General features: G+C 48.3%; 1 protein-coding gene across 1 annotated transcript in view; it reads left to right on the top strand.

Annotated features, from left to right (window-relative positions):
- Window positions 1-862: 862 nt before the first annotated feature.
- The window catches only part of MGMT (O-6-methylguanine-DNA methyltransferase), a 221,897-nt gene continuing 208,819 nt past the window's right edge, over window positions 863-13,940 (top strand). The window contains exon 1 of the mRNA XM_065894838.1: window positions 863-993. Coding sequence (XP_065750910.1) covers window positions 869-993 — 125 coding nt within the window. The 5' untranslated portion in view covers window positions 863-868. The remainder of the gene's footprint in view (window positions 994-13,940) is intronic.

Genomic DNA, 13,940 nt, shown 5'->3' with positions numbered 1-13,940 from the left:
TTCTGTAAGGGCGGGATTCCGACGCGCGGGCCCTCCGCGGCCGCTGCCGAGTCGGATCTCGCTCCGTTTCTGTAATTCATTTAATAATGCTTTAGTTTTAAACGTACTTTATTCAAAATATCCCATGCTTTGTCTTCAGTTTTTACTGAAAGTGTTGTTGGTAATTGTTTTATTTTCAATAGCTTTAGGTACTTTTTAAAAGACACTCTTACTTCATCTTTGACTCTGCGTTGGTTAAAGATAAATAAGAATAGGGAGATGGTAATTAAAAAAATTTTTTTTTAAATTATTTATCTTTGACTGCATTGGGCCTTCGTTGCTGCGTGCGGGCTTTCTCTAGCTGCGGCGAGCGGGGGCTACTCTAAGTTGCGGTGCGTGGGCTTCTCATTGCGGTGGCTTCTTGTTGCAGAGCACGGGCTCTAGGCGCACGGGCTTCAGTAGTTGCAGCACGCGGGCTCAGTAGTTGTGGCCCCCGGGATCTAGAGTGCAGGCTCAGTAGTTGTGGCGCACGGGCTTAGTTGCTCCATGGGCATGTGGGATCTTCCTGGATCAGGGCTTGAACCTGTGTCCCCTGCAGTGGCAGGCAGATTCGCAACCACTGAGCCGCCAGGAGATCATAATTTAAGGAGATGAAAGGAGAGTGAACTGTTGGTTGGCTGCTCTGGGTAATTATGGTAATCTTCTGTCTTCAAAGTGACTATGTTATAAAAATGACACATTATATGGTTAAATTCCAAAAATGGGGAAAAAACTTTGGAAGATGTTTTATGTCTTAAATAACTGGGGCTTCTGTTGTGCTTTAGAAGTGACCAAACTCTTTCACGTATGCGTAACTTTAAAAATTGTTTCTCTTTAGGTACTTGCGAGAATGAACAAGACCTGTGAAATGAAATACAGAATGATGGACAGCCCTTTGGGGAAGATCGAGATCTCTGGCTGCGAGCAGGGTCTGCACGGGATAAAGCTGCACGGCCGGAAGATCCCAGACACTGAGTGAGTGAGAGTCCTGTGTGACACCCACTGCTTGGTTTGTTCCAAGCAACAGCGAGAATACGATCATGGCTTGTTCTCCATTGATCCCAGGGTAACACGTAGCCACACGCTACCAATCAGAAAAGTTAGCATCTCTCTAAAAGTGGCAGGGCCATGATGGTTCGTTTTCCACATCTGTGCTTATTGCCCGATTAACCACAGGGACATAAGCTGTAATTAGGAGCCCCAAGACGTGTTAATGTATACGTTTATAGAGGTGTTGATGGACTGTATTGAGCGCTTTGATTCTTAAGCAAGTGGGATGTGGGAGTCTCTTTGGACGTTTGGTGACAGGGAGCTCCTGCTTCCTTAATCCGGATTTTTAAATCCAGGACCAGCGTTGACTGTTCATCAGTCTGCCAGGTGATGAACTTCTATGGGACTTCTGTTAATGGAATTTTCTATTAATGGACTTTTATTCCAAAGTCCTGGAATTGCTTAATCAGTAGCTGCACTGGGCCTCTTGGAGATGGTGTCCGGCTGTTGGTGTGTGTGAGCGCAGTGGAGGAGAAAGGGTATGAAATCCCCTTGTTAGCATGAAGTTAGGGTATTGCCATTTCTCACGGAACACCTTTCTCTGAACGATCTCCGCTATTTATTTTCTCTAATTATAAAACCATTAAAAATTCAAAGCACTCCTTAATGTTTTGTTCTGAAACGTAACATTCAGTTTCCTCCATTCATTGATTGTGAGGAGCAGTTGTATTTTAAAATTGCAGTTCTTGTCATTTCTGACAGAAGAGGGGAAAAACCACCCACTCCTTTGCTCAGCGTTTGTCTTAACGGGCTAATAAACACAACGCCAAGGATGTTAGAAAAAGAAAATATGTAAGAAACATAAAAATTGATTTTAATGGACCGCTGTCAGAGACGGCTATAACAAGCACAAGGGCGGTAATAAATACCAGTTTTCGCCTCCTCGGTCGAGATTTTTCCTGTAGAGCTGCACGTTACAATCAATAGTCTTTTTTAAGACCAAAAAATAAGCAAACCTTTGAATTATATGAAGACAGTCTTCTTGATTTCTATGGGAACCATCTGGCTGTAGTGTTCAGAAAATCGCAGGCACCAAATAATTTGTAGGGAAAATGTCATTTTGTCTTTTAGCATGTTCACTTGCACGGTAAATCACAGAAATTATGTGTTGAATTTTTTTTTTTTTTTAAAAAGAGCAAGTGAATTTGGAGAAGAAAAAGTAGGAGGAAAAACCCCTCTTGAAATGCTTTAAATGTCCACTAGGAATTGTGAGAACGGAGTGAAGATGAGGCTTAGCTTTGCTTCTACTCTCTGTACTTTCTGAATCAAGTTAGGATTAGGTTCATCTGTGGAAAACAAGCTCCTCCAAGTAACAGCTTAATCAGATGCAGCCGGTTTCTCTGGAGGAGAAGCCCTGGCGGAGGAGCAGTGACGCTGGGTCTGCTGGCGGGATGGTCACTGGAGTCTGGCGCCCTCAGCTTTCCTCTCGGCGTCTGCAGGCCAGACTCTGGGGTGCGAGCTGCCACACCCCTTCACAAGCAGCAGAGAGAGGAGAGAGGAAGGAGGGGATGCCCTCTGTTTCCAGGAGCAGCATCCGTGTCTTCTCTTACCTTGCTGGGCACGCCGCGCGGGAAGCACGGAGCTTGGCGTGTGCGAGCTGAAGTCAGCGGTTCTGTGCGGAGCGGATTCGGCGGGGGGCGGAGGGCAACCAGCAGTCTGTTGTATATGGTTAGTTTGGGGAGGGATATTTCAGAAGTAGAGAATGGCATAAAATTTATCTGTGTGAATACTCAAGAGTGAACAGTTTCTTTCATTTAAAAAAACTGAGGTGAAAATCGCATAATAAAATGCGTAGATTTTAACTGTAAAGTTCAGTGAGTTTTCACAGATGTGTACGACCACACGACCACCAGCCCAAACCAAGATATAAAACACTCTAGAAAGTTCCCTCGTGCTCCCTTTCAGTCACCCCCTCCCCGTTGGCATCCACTGTTCTGATCTCTGTCATGTTGGGTTAGTTTTGCTTGTTCTTGAGCTTGTTCTAGGTGGAGCCATACAACACATACTTCTTTTTGTATTCAGTTCAACAGTGTTTTCAAGGTTCACCCGTGTTGCTCTGTGTGTCAGTAAGTAGTTCATTCTTTTTTATTGAGTAGTAGTTTGTTTTAGGAATATACCACAGTTTGTTTATTCATTCTCCTGTTGATGGACATTTGAGTTGTCCAAGTTTGCGGTACTATGAACAAAACTGCTGTGAATATTCTCGTTCAGGTCTCTTTATGGACGTACGTTTTCATTTCTCTTGAGTGAATTCCTAGGTGTGGAATTGCATGGCTGGATTGCATGTCAAATGGATGTTTAACCTCGTAAGAAATTGCCAACACGTTCCCCAAAGTTTACCATTTTACATTTCCACCAGGAACGTATGGGAGTTTCTGTTATTCTGCCTTCTCACCGCACTTGGTGGTGGTAGTTTTAGAGTTACAGCCGCTCTGGTGGGTATGAAGTATTATCTCTCTCATTGTGGTGGTGACCTGCCCTCTCCTGATGACGTACCTTGAACACCGTTTTCAGTAAGCTTTCACTGTGAGGCAAGTCTCTTGCCCATTTTTAGTTGGTGTTTTCTTGGTTTTTGTTGTCAGTTGGTAGTTGGTGATCAGATATACGTGTTGATCGTTTTCTCACAGCTGGGGACTTGTGTTTTCATTTTTTTAATAATGTCTTTTAATGAATAGAAGTTTTTAATTTTGAGGAAGACCAACTTTTTTTTTTCCTTTCTGTTCAGCATGTTTTGTGTGTTTAAGAAATATTTGCCTACTCTAATTTCACAAATAGATTCTCTTATAAATCCTTTGAAAAACATTATAATTTTAGCTTTTTATGTTTAGATCTGTGTTCCATCACCTTGAATTACCTTGTTGCGAGGTACTCAGTTTTCTCCGCAGATATTTAGTTGTTTCAGTATCATTTGTTGGCGGGGGGGGCGGGGGGGACGGGGACAATTCCTTTCTCCATGGCATCGCCTCAGTGTTCTTGTCAAAAAATCAGTCACATGGCCATACGTGTGTGGGTTATATATGTCTGGACACTGTTGTGTTCAGCTGATCTTTTCATCTGTTCTGTGCCAGTGCTACACTGACTTGATGATGTAGCTTTGTGATAAGTCTTGAATTAATGTGGGTCTTCCAGCTCTCCACCCCCCACCACCCTTTTTTTTTGTTGTTGTTGTTTTGGAAGATTGTCTTGGTTTCCAGGTCTCAGTTTTCCATATTACTTTTAGAATCAAGGTGTCAGTTTCTCCAAAAATGCCTATGGGGATTTTGATTGGAGTTCATTGAATCTGTGTGTCAATTTTGGGAGGGTTGACATCTTAAATTGAATTTTCCAGTTCATGACTGTGGTTTAGCTCAGCATTTGTTTAGTTTCTATTTAATTTTTCTCAGTGGTGTTTTGTAGTTTCCACTTTAAAGATCTTGGTGTGTCTTTTGTAAAGTTGATTTCTAAATACTTTGTTTTTGATGGTATTGTAAATCAGCTTACTTTTTTTTTTCTTTTTAACTTTTAAACTACTGCTGCTGGTACATAACACTTGATTTTTGTATTTTGATTTTATTCTGCCATCTTACTAAATTCACTTCTTAGTTCCAGGAATTCTTTTACAGTTTCCTTAGGATTTTCTCTGTAGAAAATCATGTCTGTGAGTAAACACACTTATCTCTTTGTTTATGATCTTTTTGCCTTTTTATCTTTTTTCTTTTGTTGCACTGGCTAGAACCTCTAATATGACGTTGAATAAAAGTCATGACAGTGGACCTCCTTCCCGTGTTCCAGTCGTAGGGGGAAGCTTCAAGTATATCAGGGTGACTGCTGGCCTTGTTGGCTTTAATAGGCGTCCTTTCTCACACTGCGAATGCTTCCTCAATCTGTTGAATTTTGTTAAATGGTTTTTCTGCATGTATCAACATGATCCTGTTTTTCTCTTTTATTCTTTAAATGTGAAGTAAGCTAATTTTTGGATTTTAAACCAATCTCGAAATGCCGCTATACTACATCATTTAATTCATGGTATAGCCTTTTTTTTCCCTTACATATTACGGGTTGAAATTTGCTATTTCGTTTAGCATTTATGTGTTTAAGTTCATGAAGGATGTGCGTCTATAATTCTTTCTTTGGTGATGTCTTTGTGAGGTTTGGGCATTTGGGTGTTTCTGATTACATGAAGTGAGTTTGGAAGTGTTTCCTCCTCTACTTTCTGAAAGAGTCACGTGGGGGAATCTTTTTCTTCCAGTTGGACGCCACCCGGATCTGGTAGGAAGACTTCTGATTAGAACTCCCTTGTCTGATAGAAGTAGGCGCTGCCCTCACCCACCTTGAGGGGGCCCTCCCTTGCTTTGGCTTTTTGCAGGTGGAGCCATTTGCACCCTCCAGGGCTGTCCCCTCTAGCTCTGCTGCTGTGGTGGACGGTGGCCGTGAGGGGGTTTTGAGCAGAGCATCCTAAAGACTCTGGGCCCCTGTTCTCACCCTCCTTCTTGTGAGTCCTGGCACCTTCGTTTCCTCCGAAGCCGTGCTGGTTTCTTCAGTAGGTAAATTAGAAGTTGGCTACCGACGTCTGTCCGTAGTGAAATTCCTTTCACGCTTCTATACAAAGTAGGATTCCTGTGTGTATGGCTTTGTACAGTGATCCTTGATTTCTTTTTTGTGTAAGTTACATTGCTCACCTTTCCTAAAAATATGAGTGGAGAACATCAGTTTGGAAAGTGGTATAATAGTCTCCGTTTTATAACTTCCTGCCGATATCAAGCTTGCATTCACGACTGTCTTTTGCAAGAGCTTGACCGATCTCTCCCCACTCCATCTTCATGTGGCCGTGAAGCTTTGACCTCATCATCGTGCCCCACAGTGTCTAAAATCTAAGGAGAAGGGCAGGAGAATATATTGGTTTTCCTCATGTTATTTTCGGGCTTGTTTAGTTTTCCATAAAGTTGATTGTAGCATTTGATTACTTGAAAATGGACTGTACAACCCTGGGTTATACTTACCGTCACGAAAACAGCAGCAGGACGTTAGGATCTGGGAAGTAGAGAGAATTAGTTGCGTGTGCTTCACGTCTGTCCAAGATTTACCTTTGTTTTTCATTTTTAAATTTTTTCCATATAAAGCTTTTTAGAAGAATGCAGAATGCAACTGAAAACGTTGTAGTCCAGCCAAAGCAAGCCATTGTAAAACTTGCTGTATCTTGAAAGACTTAAAAACGACGCAGGCTGTGCTGTACTTGACGGGAGTGTATGGTGTCGTGGGGGTTCGGGCAGAGTGTCCTCATTTCTGCCTCCTGGCATCTTTCGCCTGCCAGCTCTGGTGTCGAGGGCTGGGAGAGGCACGCGGCTTAGGCCTCACCCTCCTCTGCGGACCCGCCTGGCCGGCCAGCCGAGGGGGGATGGGCGTGGGCCAGGACCCTCGGGGACCTTGGGAGAGTGTCACGGCGGGGCCTCTGCGCTCTACCTGGGAGGGGGTCGCCTGCCTCATCAGGTGCACTGCCGATTTTCGCCCCCGGAATGTGCCAAAGTCGTCACTCCACTGAAGGAAGGAAGGTGCCTTTGAGGCCTTCCTGAAGGAAAGTTGGACTCTTGACGTCCAGTCGGGTCTGTCGGTTTGAACGGATAGTGACTGATGGTTTCCGCATGCATTTGCTGCTTTCCTGTTCATCTTTAGATATTTAAAGCAAGTAAGTGGACCACCAGGAGAACGTGAAGCTGTCAGGGGCCTGTCTGGGGCCCCTGACCCCGCGTGGCCTGGGCCTGCCGCCTGCTGGCCCCTCGGGGACCTTGGTGCCCGTCGATCTGCGCCTTCCCAGCTCAAGATAGTTGCTGAGATCCGCAGGTCGTGAAAGCCTTCCTGGGAGACTCGTAATTTCATTCTTCCCGGCAGATTGGGAAATTTGAACATAGACACAGCACTTGCTTTATTATAATTGGTCTTTCAAGGAAGAGAAGAAAGTGTTCTTACGGATAAACACCTGCAGAGGCGCTCCCAGGAAAGGGACGCCCAGAACTGCACCGCAGGGATTTTACCTGCAGCTAGTTTAGTTGTCTCATTGCTTTTCTTCGGTGGCTCGAAATAATGATTTGTGTTGTGTGTGCTTAAAAATGTAATTGTTTTATTTGACAGAATGTTCCTTAAGGAGGTCTCGAGTCAAATAAGCATGTTTCTGTGAGGAAAACTTGCCAAGCTCTGTGGCTTCATAGAAGTCGTCTGTTTTAGAGCGAGTGCTCGGGTGCCCTGGTGAGCCCGAGGCCTGGGGGTGTTGAGGGGCCTCCCTCCCTCCCGGTTTCTGGCTCAGGCAGTGCGTTACCAGTAGCTTGTGGCGAGTTCCTCTCCTGACTTACGTGGTCAGTAACACAGACCGTGCGCGTACTTCGCTCTCAGTGTGACGAGAGAGGCGGTGGTGTCGTCGTTCAGGCTGATGGCTGGAGAGATGAGGGGGAAGCCAGGATGCTGCTCTCCAGTTGGGGCGTCTCGGGGGGAGTTCCCCTGTTCCCAGGACGGGGCGGGCCACGGTTGCAAGTCCTCCAGCCTCTGGAGTGTAAGAGCACTTTGAGAGTGAAGGAGGTAAATTGGCCGATCCCAAGCAGAGGAAGGTGGGTGTTTTCCTCCGAGGCACGTGAAATATCCTGAAACCCTCTGCTCAGAACGGTCACCTTCCTTTCGGAGGTGTTGGACTCTTCCCCTCTGTTCACGCCTGCTTTTGAAAGGATGGCACCGCAGCTTTCCCGGAGAAAGGGCTCTCCTGTCACCTTGACACTGCCACAGAGAGCCTTTCCCTTTTCCCACGAGAAGGAGACGTGGGCCGTATGGTGTGTGGCCCCTGGAGGACGGGTCCCCGCAGTGCCCTCACTGGGTGCAGGGCTCCCCCAGTTACTGGGATGTAACCAGCATCCGAGTTTACCCTCGCCTTGCGGGAAATGGTGTGCTGATGACAAGCTCTGGGCTCATCCAGAGCTTCTCCAAGCAGCAGCTTTCCCCCTAAGGGAAGGGCCCAGCGCGTGTCAGCCTCACCCTGAGGCCTGCAGGGCCTGCCTGGACCGTGTGCTCTCGGGTGGAGGCCCGCCCAGGACCTGTGTGGTCTTGCAGGGGCCATTTCTGGTGTAATTGGCCAAGTCAGTAGTCCCCCCTCCGCGGCCCTTTGGAGGCGCCACTGCCGTGCGGCAGCCAGGCCTAGACGTGGGCAGGGCCCCCCCGCCGCCCACCTGCTCGTCCAGCTCTGTGGTCTTGTACCTCCCGTGGTGTCACCCACCCACTTGCTGGCCTCCTGTTGCCAGCCTCTTGCGATCCTCGCCCTGGTCCCCATTCATCTAATTAGCTGCAGTCGGGAAAGTTAGCTAAAGGCTTGTTCAGCTTGTGAGAGGAACGAGGTTAAATCAACTCCGAGAGAAACAGAGTGGAACTTACGACAGTGTTGCAACATCGTGGAGGTCATTTCCATTTTCTCCAGGAGTCTCTTTCCAGAAGAGGCTGGGTTGCCAGGGATCAGACAGATACCGGGTAAGTGGGGCTCCCCTTGGAAGGGCCGGGCCTTGTGTGAGGAGCTGAGTGCTGGCCGCGGCGTGCGGCCCTGGGGCAGCTCTCCAGCCCTGCGCTGACGCCGCTTGGTCAGCAGAGGACTTGGGGGTGGGCGGAGGAGGCTGGTCTCAGGGTCTCAAGAGAAAGACTCAAGGGGAGAGGGGCTGTCGCCTCTCCTTCCTTTGGTTTTCACCGCTGACGGCCCCTACCGGAGCTGTCTTTCCCTTCCCTGGTCCCTCTTCTCGGCCTTCTGAGCAGTTGAGGAGAGCCCTGGGACGGTTCCTGGTTGGGTTTAGTAACGAGAACCGGGGTGACTTTGGCGCTGGGTGCCTGGATGAGGGTGTCTGTAAAGTAGGATGTTCACCACTTCACGTCTAACATGAAAATTCCGGCTCAACACCTACTGTTGTAGGAACGGAAGGGACACCGTGACGTGTCCTCGTGTGTGTTTGCCTGCCTCACGCAGACGTACAGGGTGCTCACGCGTACGTGCTGGTGTTTAAAGCTAGGCGGGTGATGCCGTGCCCCTTTCCCAGGGGACAGAGCTGATGCCACGCGAGGAGGAGCGTGGTGGCTGGGACTCAGAGCCACTTCCTCGACTCCTTCCTCTGAGCCAGGTTGCACCTCACGGCTGTCCCCCTCTCCTTTTGTGGAAACGAAGCTGTGGTACCTGAGACCATCGACAGACGTTTCTCACATTTTGCCCCTGGATTTTGATTTCCAGAGTTTTTATTGTTCGTGTATCTCTAATATTTTCTGGTATTTAAACCATCTGTGACTGGTGAATACTTTTCAACTTTTGTTTTTAAAATGTTAATGTCATTTAAGCTGTAAACTCTCCAAATGTATTTGGTTTGTTAAATTTATTTTCTTTAAATTGTATCAGTAATTAGATCAGCTCCTTGGTATTAATGTACAGGATAGTTCCTGAATGCTGATCAGTGTAGAATTTAAATTGAGTTAAAGGTTAAATGAGTTTCATTTTTGAATTGAACTGAACCATTGTCTTGTGTCAGATTCATCCAGAATTTTTATTTCCAGTTGCTGTATCAAATGACAGAAGTGGGTCTTTTTGTGATAAAAACATTGAATAAATTTAGGATTAAGCTAGAGTCACTTGTTTGTTCACTCAGAACACGTGAGTGCCTGCCGTGTGACGGGCCCTGTGCTTGGGGGACATGCACTGGGGACGGTACAGTAATGCATGTGACAGCTCCACCCCCACGGAGCTCCCGCCCAGCATAGGACGGGCCTGGGGTGGGCAGTCAAGTGTGGCGTCACGGCCCTCCACGGGGGGGCGTGTGTGAGCAGGCGTGGGGTTAATTAAAAGGGTCGGGGGAGGAGGGGCTCAGGCCTGAGAACCGGCAGGACGTGGTCTGGCCACAGAACCGGTGGAGCCTGTATCGGAAGGGGACGTGGGGACCCACGGCAGGAGGAGGCGTGCTGGAAGGCCGCGGGCCCTGGCTCGGGCGACTAGCGGTCAGGGCGTAGGGTGCAGGCATGCCACGAGGAGAAGAGTATCTGAAGGAACGGTTGCACGAGGGAGCTGGTCACGAAGCAGCACCAGAGAAAACTGAAGACGGGCCAGGACACGGAAGAGAGCAGGGGGAGGGTTGAGTCGGGGAGGCCGAGGACAGGGCCAGCCGGGTGTCGTGCGGCAATTGCTGTGCGCGTCTGCTTCCTCTGGGGTCCCATACTGACTTCAGGTTTCCTTCGGGCCCTGAAGTGGGCATTCCTGGGTGCCCTGGCCTTCGTTGAACCGGCAGTTCCCACCCAGTTAATTTCAGCGTTGCCTCTGGAGTCCTGGGCAGTGGTGGTGGCTCCATCCACAGTCGAGACGGATTGTGCATCGCATGGATGTGCCATGCAGGGCGGTCCAGCAGGGACCCAGACCCAAAAGGAGGTGGAGTTCACACCCAGGGTCTCTCGTCCCCTGTGAGCCCGTGGAGCTTTTCGCCGGCGCTGTGGTGGGACAGGAGCCAGAGAATGACTTGCGCGGTTCATCTCGTTTGTGAATTCTGTAGTTTTCTTCGGTGCCCCTCTGGATTGAGCCAGACTCGCAGGGAGTTTAGAGAAGTGCTCGGCTTTCTCTCGGCCCAGTTTCTGTGTCTTGGTTTTACCTCGTCCGTGTGGATTGCTTTCAGGCTTTTACGCACTTCTGTTACCAGGTCTTCTCTGGTCTCGTTTAGTGTTTCCGTAAGAGCCCCAGTATATTTATAAGCATTTCTGTGACACCCTCCCCATCTGATCTACACACACCGCATATGTGCACGAATCTTTTATACACAAGAAGGCTTACACACTCAGTATATTAAGTATTGATACACCTGCAGATTCCGAGTGGTTCTGTGGAAGAACACGGGTCCTCCTGGACCAGCATTTACTTTGATTTTTGGCGTCTACCGGCAGAATTGCCGTATACGCTCACGCGTATTGTACGTTGGGGGGATTATAGTTTTCTTGCTGTGACTGTCTCTGATGGAATCACGTTAGTACTCTTAAGGCTGCTTCTCACGTGCCTTCTTCCGGAGGTCGGCCCCCCCGTGCTCACTGACCGGCACAGGGGAAGCACGTAGAGAACGCTCTTACGCTTTACTTCCCCACTCGACAGTGGGGGGCGTCCATCGCTTCTGAACGAGCAGCCGTGGAAACCTTCAGCTGGTGAAGCAGACATTCTGCTCCTTCTGTAGATGACTTCACACAGAGCCCGTGCTGGTCAGGTGGGGCTGGAGGATTCCTGGGCTGGGCACCCAGCTCGGGAGGGTGACATTTCTTCTGTTCTGAAGACGCTGTGTTGCTGGGAGCCGTCCCTCTGCAGCTCACGTTGGGGCGGGGTGCTAGGCGAGGAATGTCCACGTGCAGATTCTGTACATTCCAACCACAGTTTTCTGCCAGGGTATTTAGGCAAGCTAAAAATGGAATATAAACAGAATCTACTGCATTCTAGAAGGATGCAGTTATAAGGAGAAACATTTTTAAGACTTACCCATTGCAGTAGGAAAATGTAAGCCTTGGGGTGTGACGATTCTTTTTTCGGTTCCTTTCTCAAATAGATGTCCTTGTGTATAGTGTTTATATGTGAGTGTTACGTATGTGTGCACACACGCTTGTATAAATATATACATTCTAGACAGTTCTGTCCTGCCTCTAAACCCAGGGGAGACGAAATTGTCGTTCTCGGTTATTAAAGATACCCCAGAAGTAGCCTCCCCAGAATAGTGGGTTTTCCTTCCTAAAATTCATCTGGAAAAATACTTAGCTTTCTGATCTTTATTTTATCCCATTTAAGGCTGTTTGTTAGGAAGAGTTACTGTATAACTGAGTACTGCTTTCATTAAAAAGAGCTGGGCCACTTATTTCCTCCAAAGTTTCTGACCTTTCCTAGGTAAACAAAACTTCTATTGAAAATAACATTTTGAGACTAACACCTTTGTCACCGCGAGCGATGCCGAAAGCCCCCTGCTTTCTGCTGGTCCTGTGCGCAGTCTGGCCTCGCAGGCAGCTCCTGGGCGTCTGTGGGGTCCAGTGGAGGGCCAGGGGCTGGCCGGGGGGCTGGGCAGAGGAGGGAGGCGTCAGCCCCCCCTTGGTTCTCAGCAAGTGTCTGGGGGTAGAGATGGGACCCGGCCGACATGTCAGACACAAGTGGAGTGGCTGTCAGGAGCCCACGTCTGTTTTTTAACTGGCTCGTTTGTTGTTTTTTGATGTTGAGTCGTATGAGCTGTTCATGTATGTTGGATGTTAATCACTGATCACTCCTATCATTTGCAAGTATTTTCTCCCATTCAGTAGGTTGTCTCTTTGTCTTGTCGATGGTTTCCTTAAAAAAAAGGACAGAAGAACTGAGTAGACATTTTTCCAAAGAGGACATGCAGATGGCCAACAGGCACGTGAAAAGATGCTGGACATCGCTAATCACCAGGGAAATGCAAATCAAAACCGCAGCGAGATAGCACCTCACGCCAGTTAGAATGGCTGTCCTCGAAAAGAACACAGACAACAAATGTTGGCGAGGGTGCAGAGCAGGGGGGACCCTCTTCCACTGTCGGTGGGAACGCAAACTGGCGGAGCCACCGTGGAAGACAGTGTGGAGGGTTCTCAGAAAACTAAAACTAGAGCTGCCGTATGACCCAGCACTTCCACTCCTGGGTGTACACCGGAAAAAAACAGAAACACTAATTTGAAAAGATACACGCACCCCAGTGTTCGTAGCAGCATTATTTACAGTTACCGAGATATGGAAGCAACCTAGGTTTCCAGCAGCAGATGAATGAATAAAGATGTGATGTGTATGCGCGTGTGTGCGCGCGTGTGTGCGTGCGCGTGTGTGCACGCGTGTGTGTGCGTACACACACACACAACGCAATACTACTCAGCCATGAAAAAGAATGAAATTTTGCCATTTGTAGCACCGTGGGTGGACTTGGTGGGCATTATACTCAGTGAAATACGTCTGACAGAGAAAGATAAATACTGTATGATATCACTTACATGTGGAGTCTAAAAAAGACAACAAACTACTGACTATAACAGAAAAGAAGCAGAGGCACAGATGTAGAGAACAAACTAGTGGCTAGCAGCGGGGAGAGGGAGGGGCAAGGGTGCTGTAAGGCTAGGAGATGAAGAGGTACAAACTATTATGTATAAAGTAACCTACAAGGGTGTGTTGTACAACGTGAGGAGTAAAGCCAGTACTTTATAATAACTGTAAATGGAGTGTATAACCTTGAAAAATTGCGAATCGCTATACTGTACACTTGTAACGCACATAATATTGTACATCAGCTGTGCTTTAGTTAAGAAAAGGCGGAGTCCGAGTTTGGACCGCGTGGTGCTGTGTGTGGCATTGCTGGGCGGTAGGCCTGAGGCCTGCAGACGGCCCGTGGCAGTGTTCTCCAGGACCTCCTGCTGTGCCTGTCCAGGGGGAAAGCTGGAGCTGGGCGGGGCACATCTGCTTCTCTGTCCCAGCCTGCACTCAGACCCCATCCTTCTCCACCAGGCTCTGCGGGTCTTTCTGTCTGCACGTTGGCTTCCATCAGTTTGCAGACACGCATGAACTTCTTCTCAAGGAATTGAAGAAATGCTGGTGTTTACTTCAAATAGTAACGAAGAATCGTGCAGGCAGATGTCAGGGATTCTGGTTAACAGTTGTTAACGCGTTCTGAATGCTTCTCGGCAGATTACTCTTGGGATTGCCTGGGTCCCTGGGCCATCAGAACCGTAAGGGACCTTGGGCAGCATCCAGGCCAGCCCTGTTACTCTCCAGATAGAGGAACCAGAGTCCGGGGACTGAGTGTGCTGCCGGGGCCACCGTGGCCGAGGCTCCCTCTGCTCTCCTAGCGGGCCTCGTGGGGCAGGCTCTCTCCCGGCCACGGGCC

The sequence above is a fragment of the Phocoena phocoena genome, chromosome 16 (genome assembly GCF_963924675.1).
Source record: "Phocoena phocoena chromosome 16, mPhoPho1.1, whole genome shotgun sequence".
Classification (NCBI taxonomy): Eukaryota; Metazoa; Chordata; class Mammalia; order Artiodactyla; family Phocoenidae; genus Phocoena; species Phocoena phocoena.
Note: the sequence above shows the minus strand (reverse complement) of the source record. Positions and strands in the feature narration are given on the sequence as shown.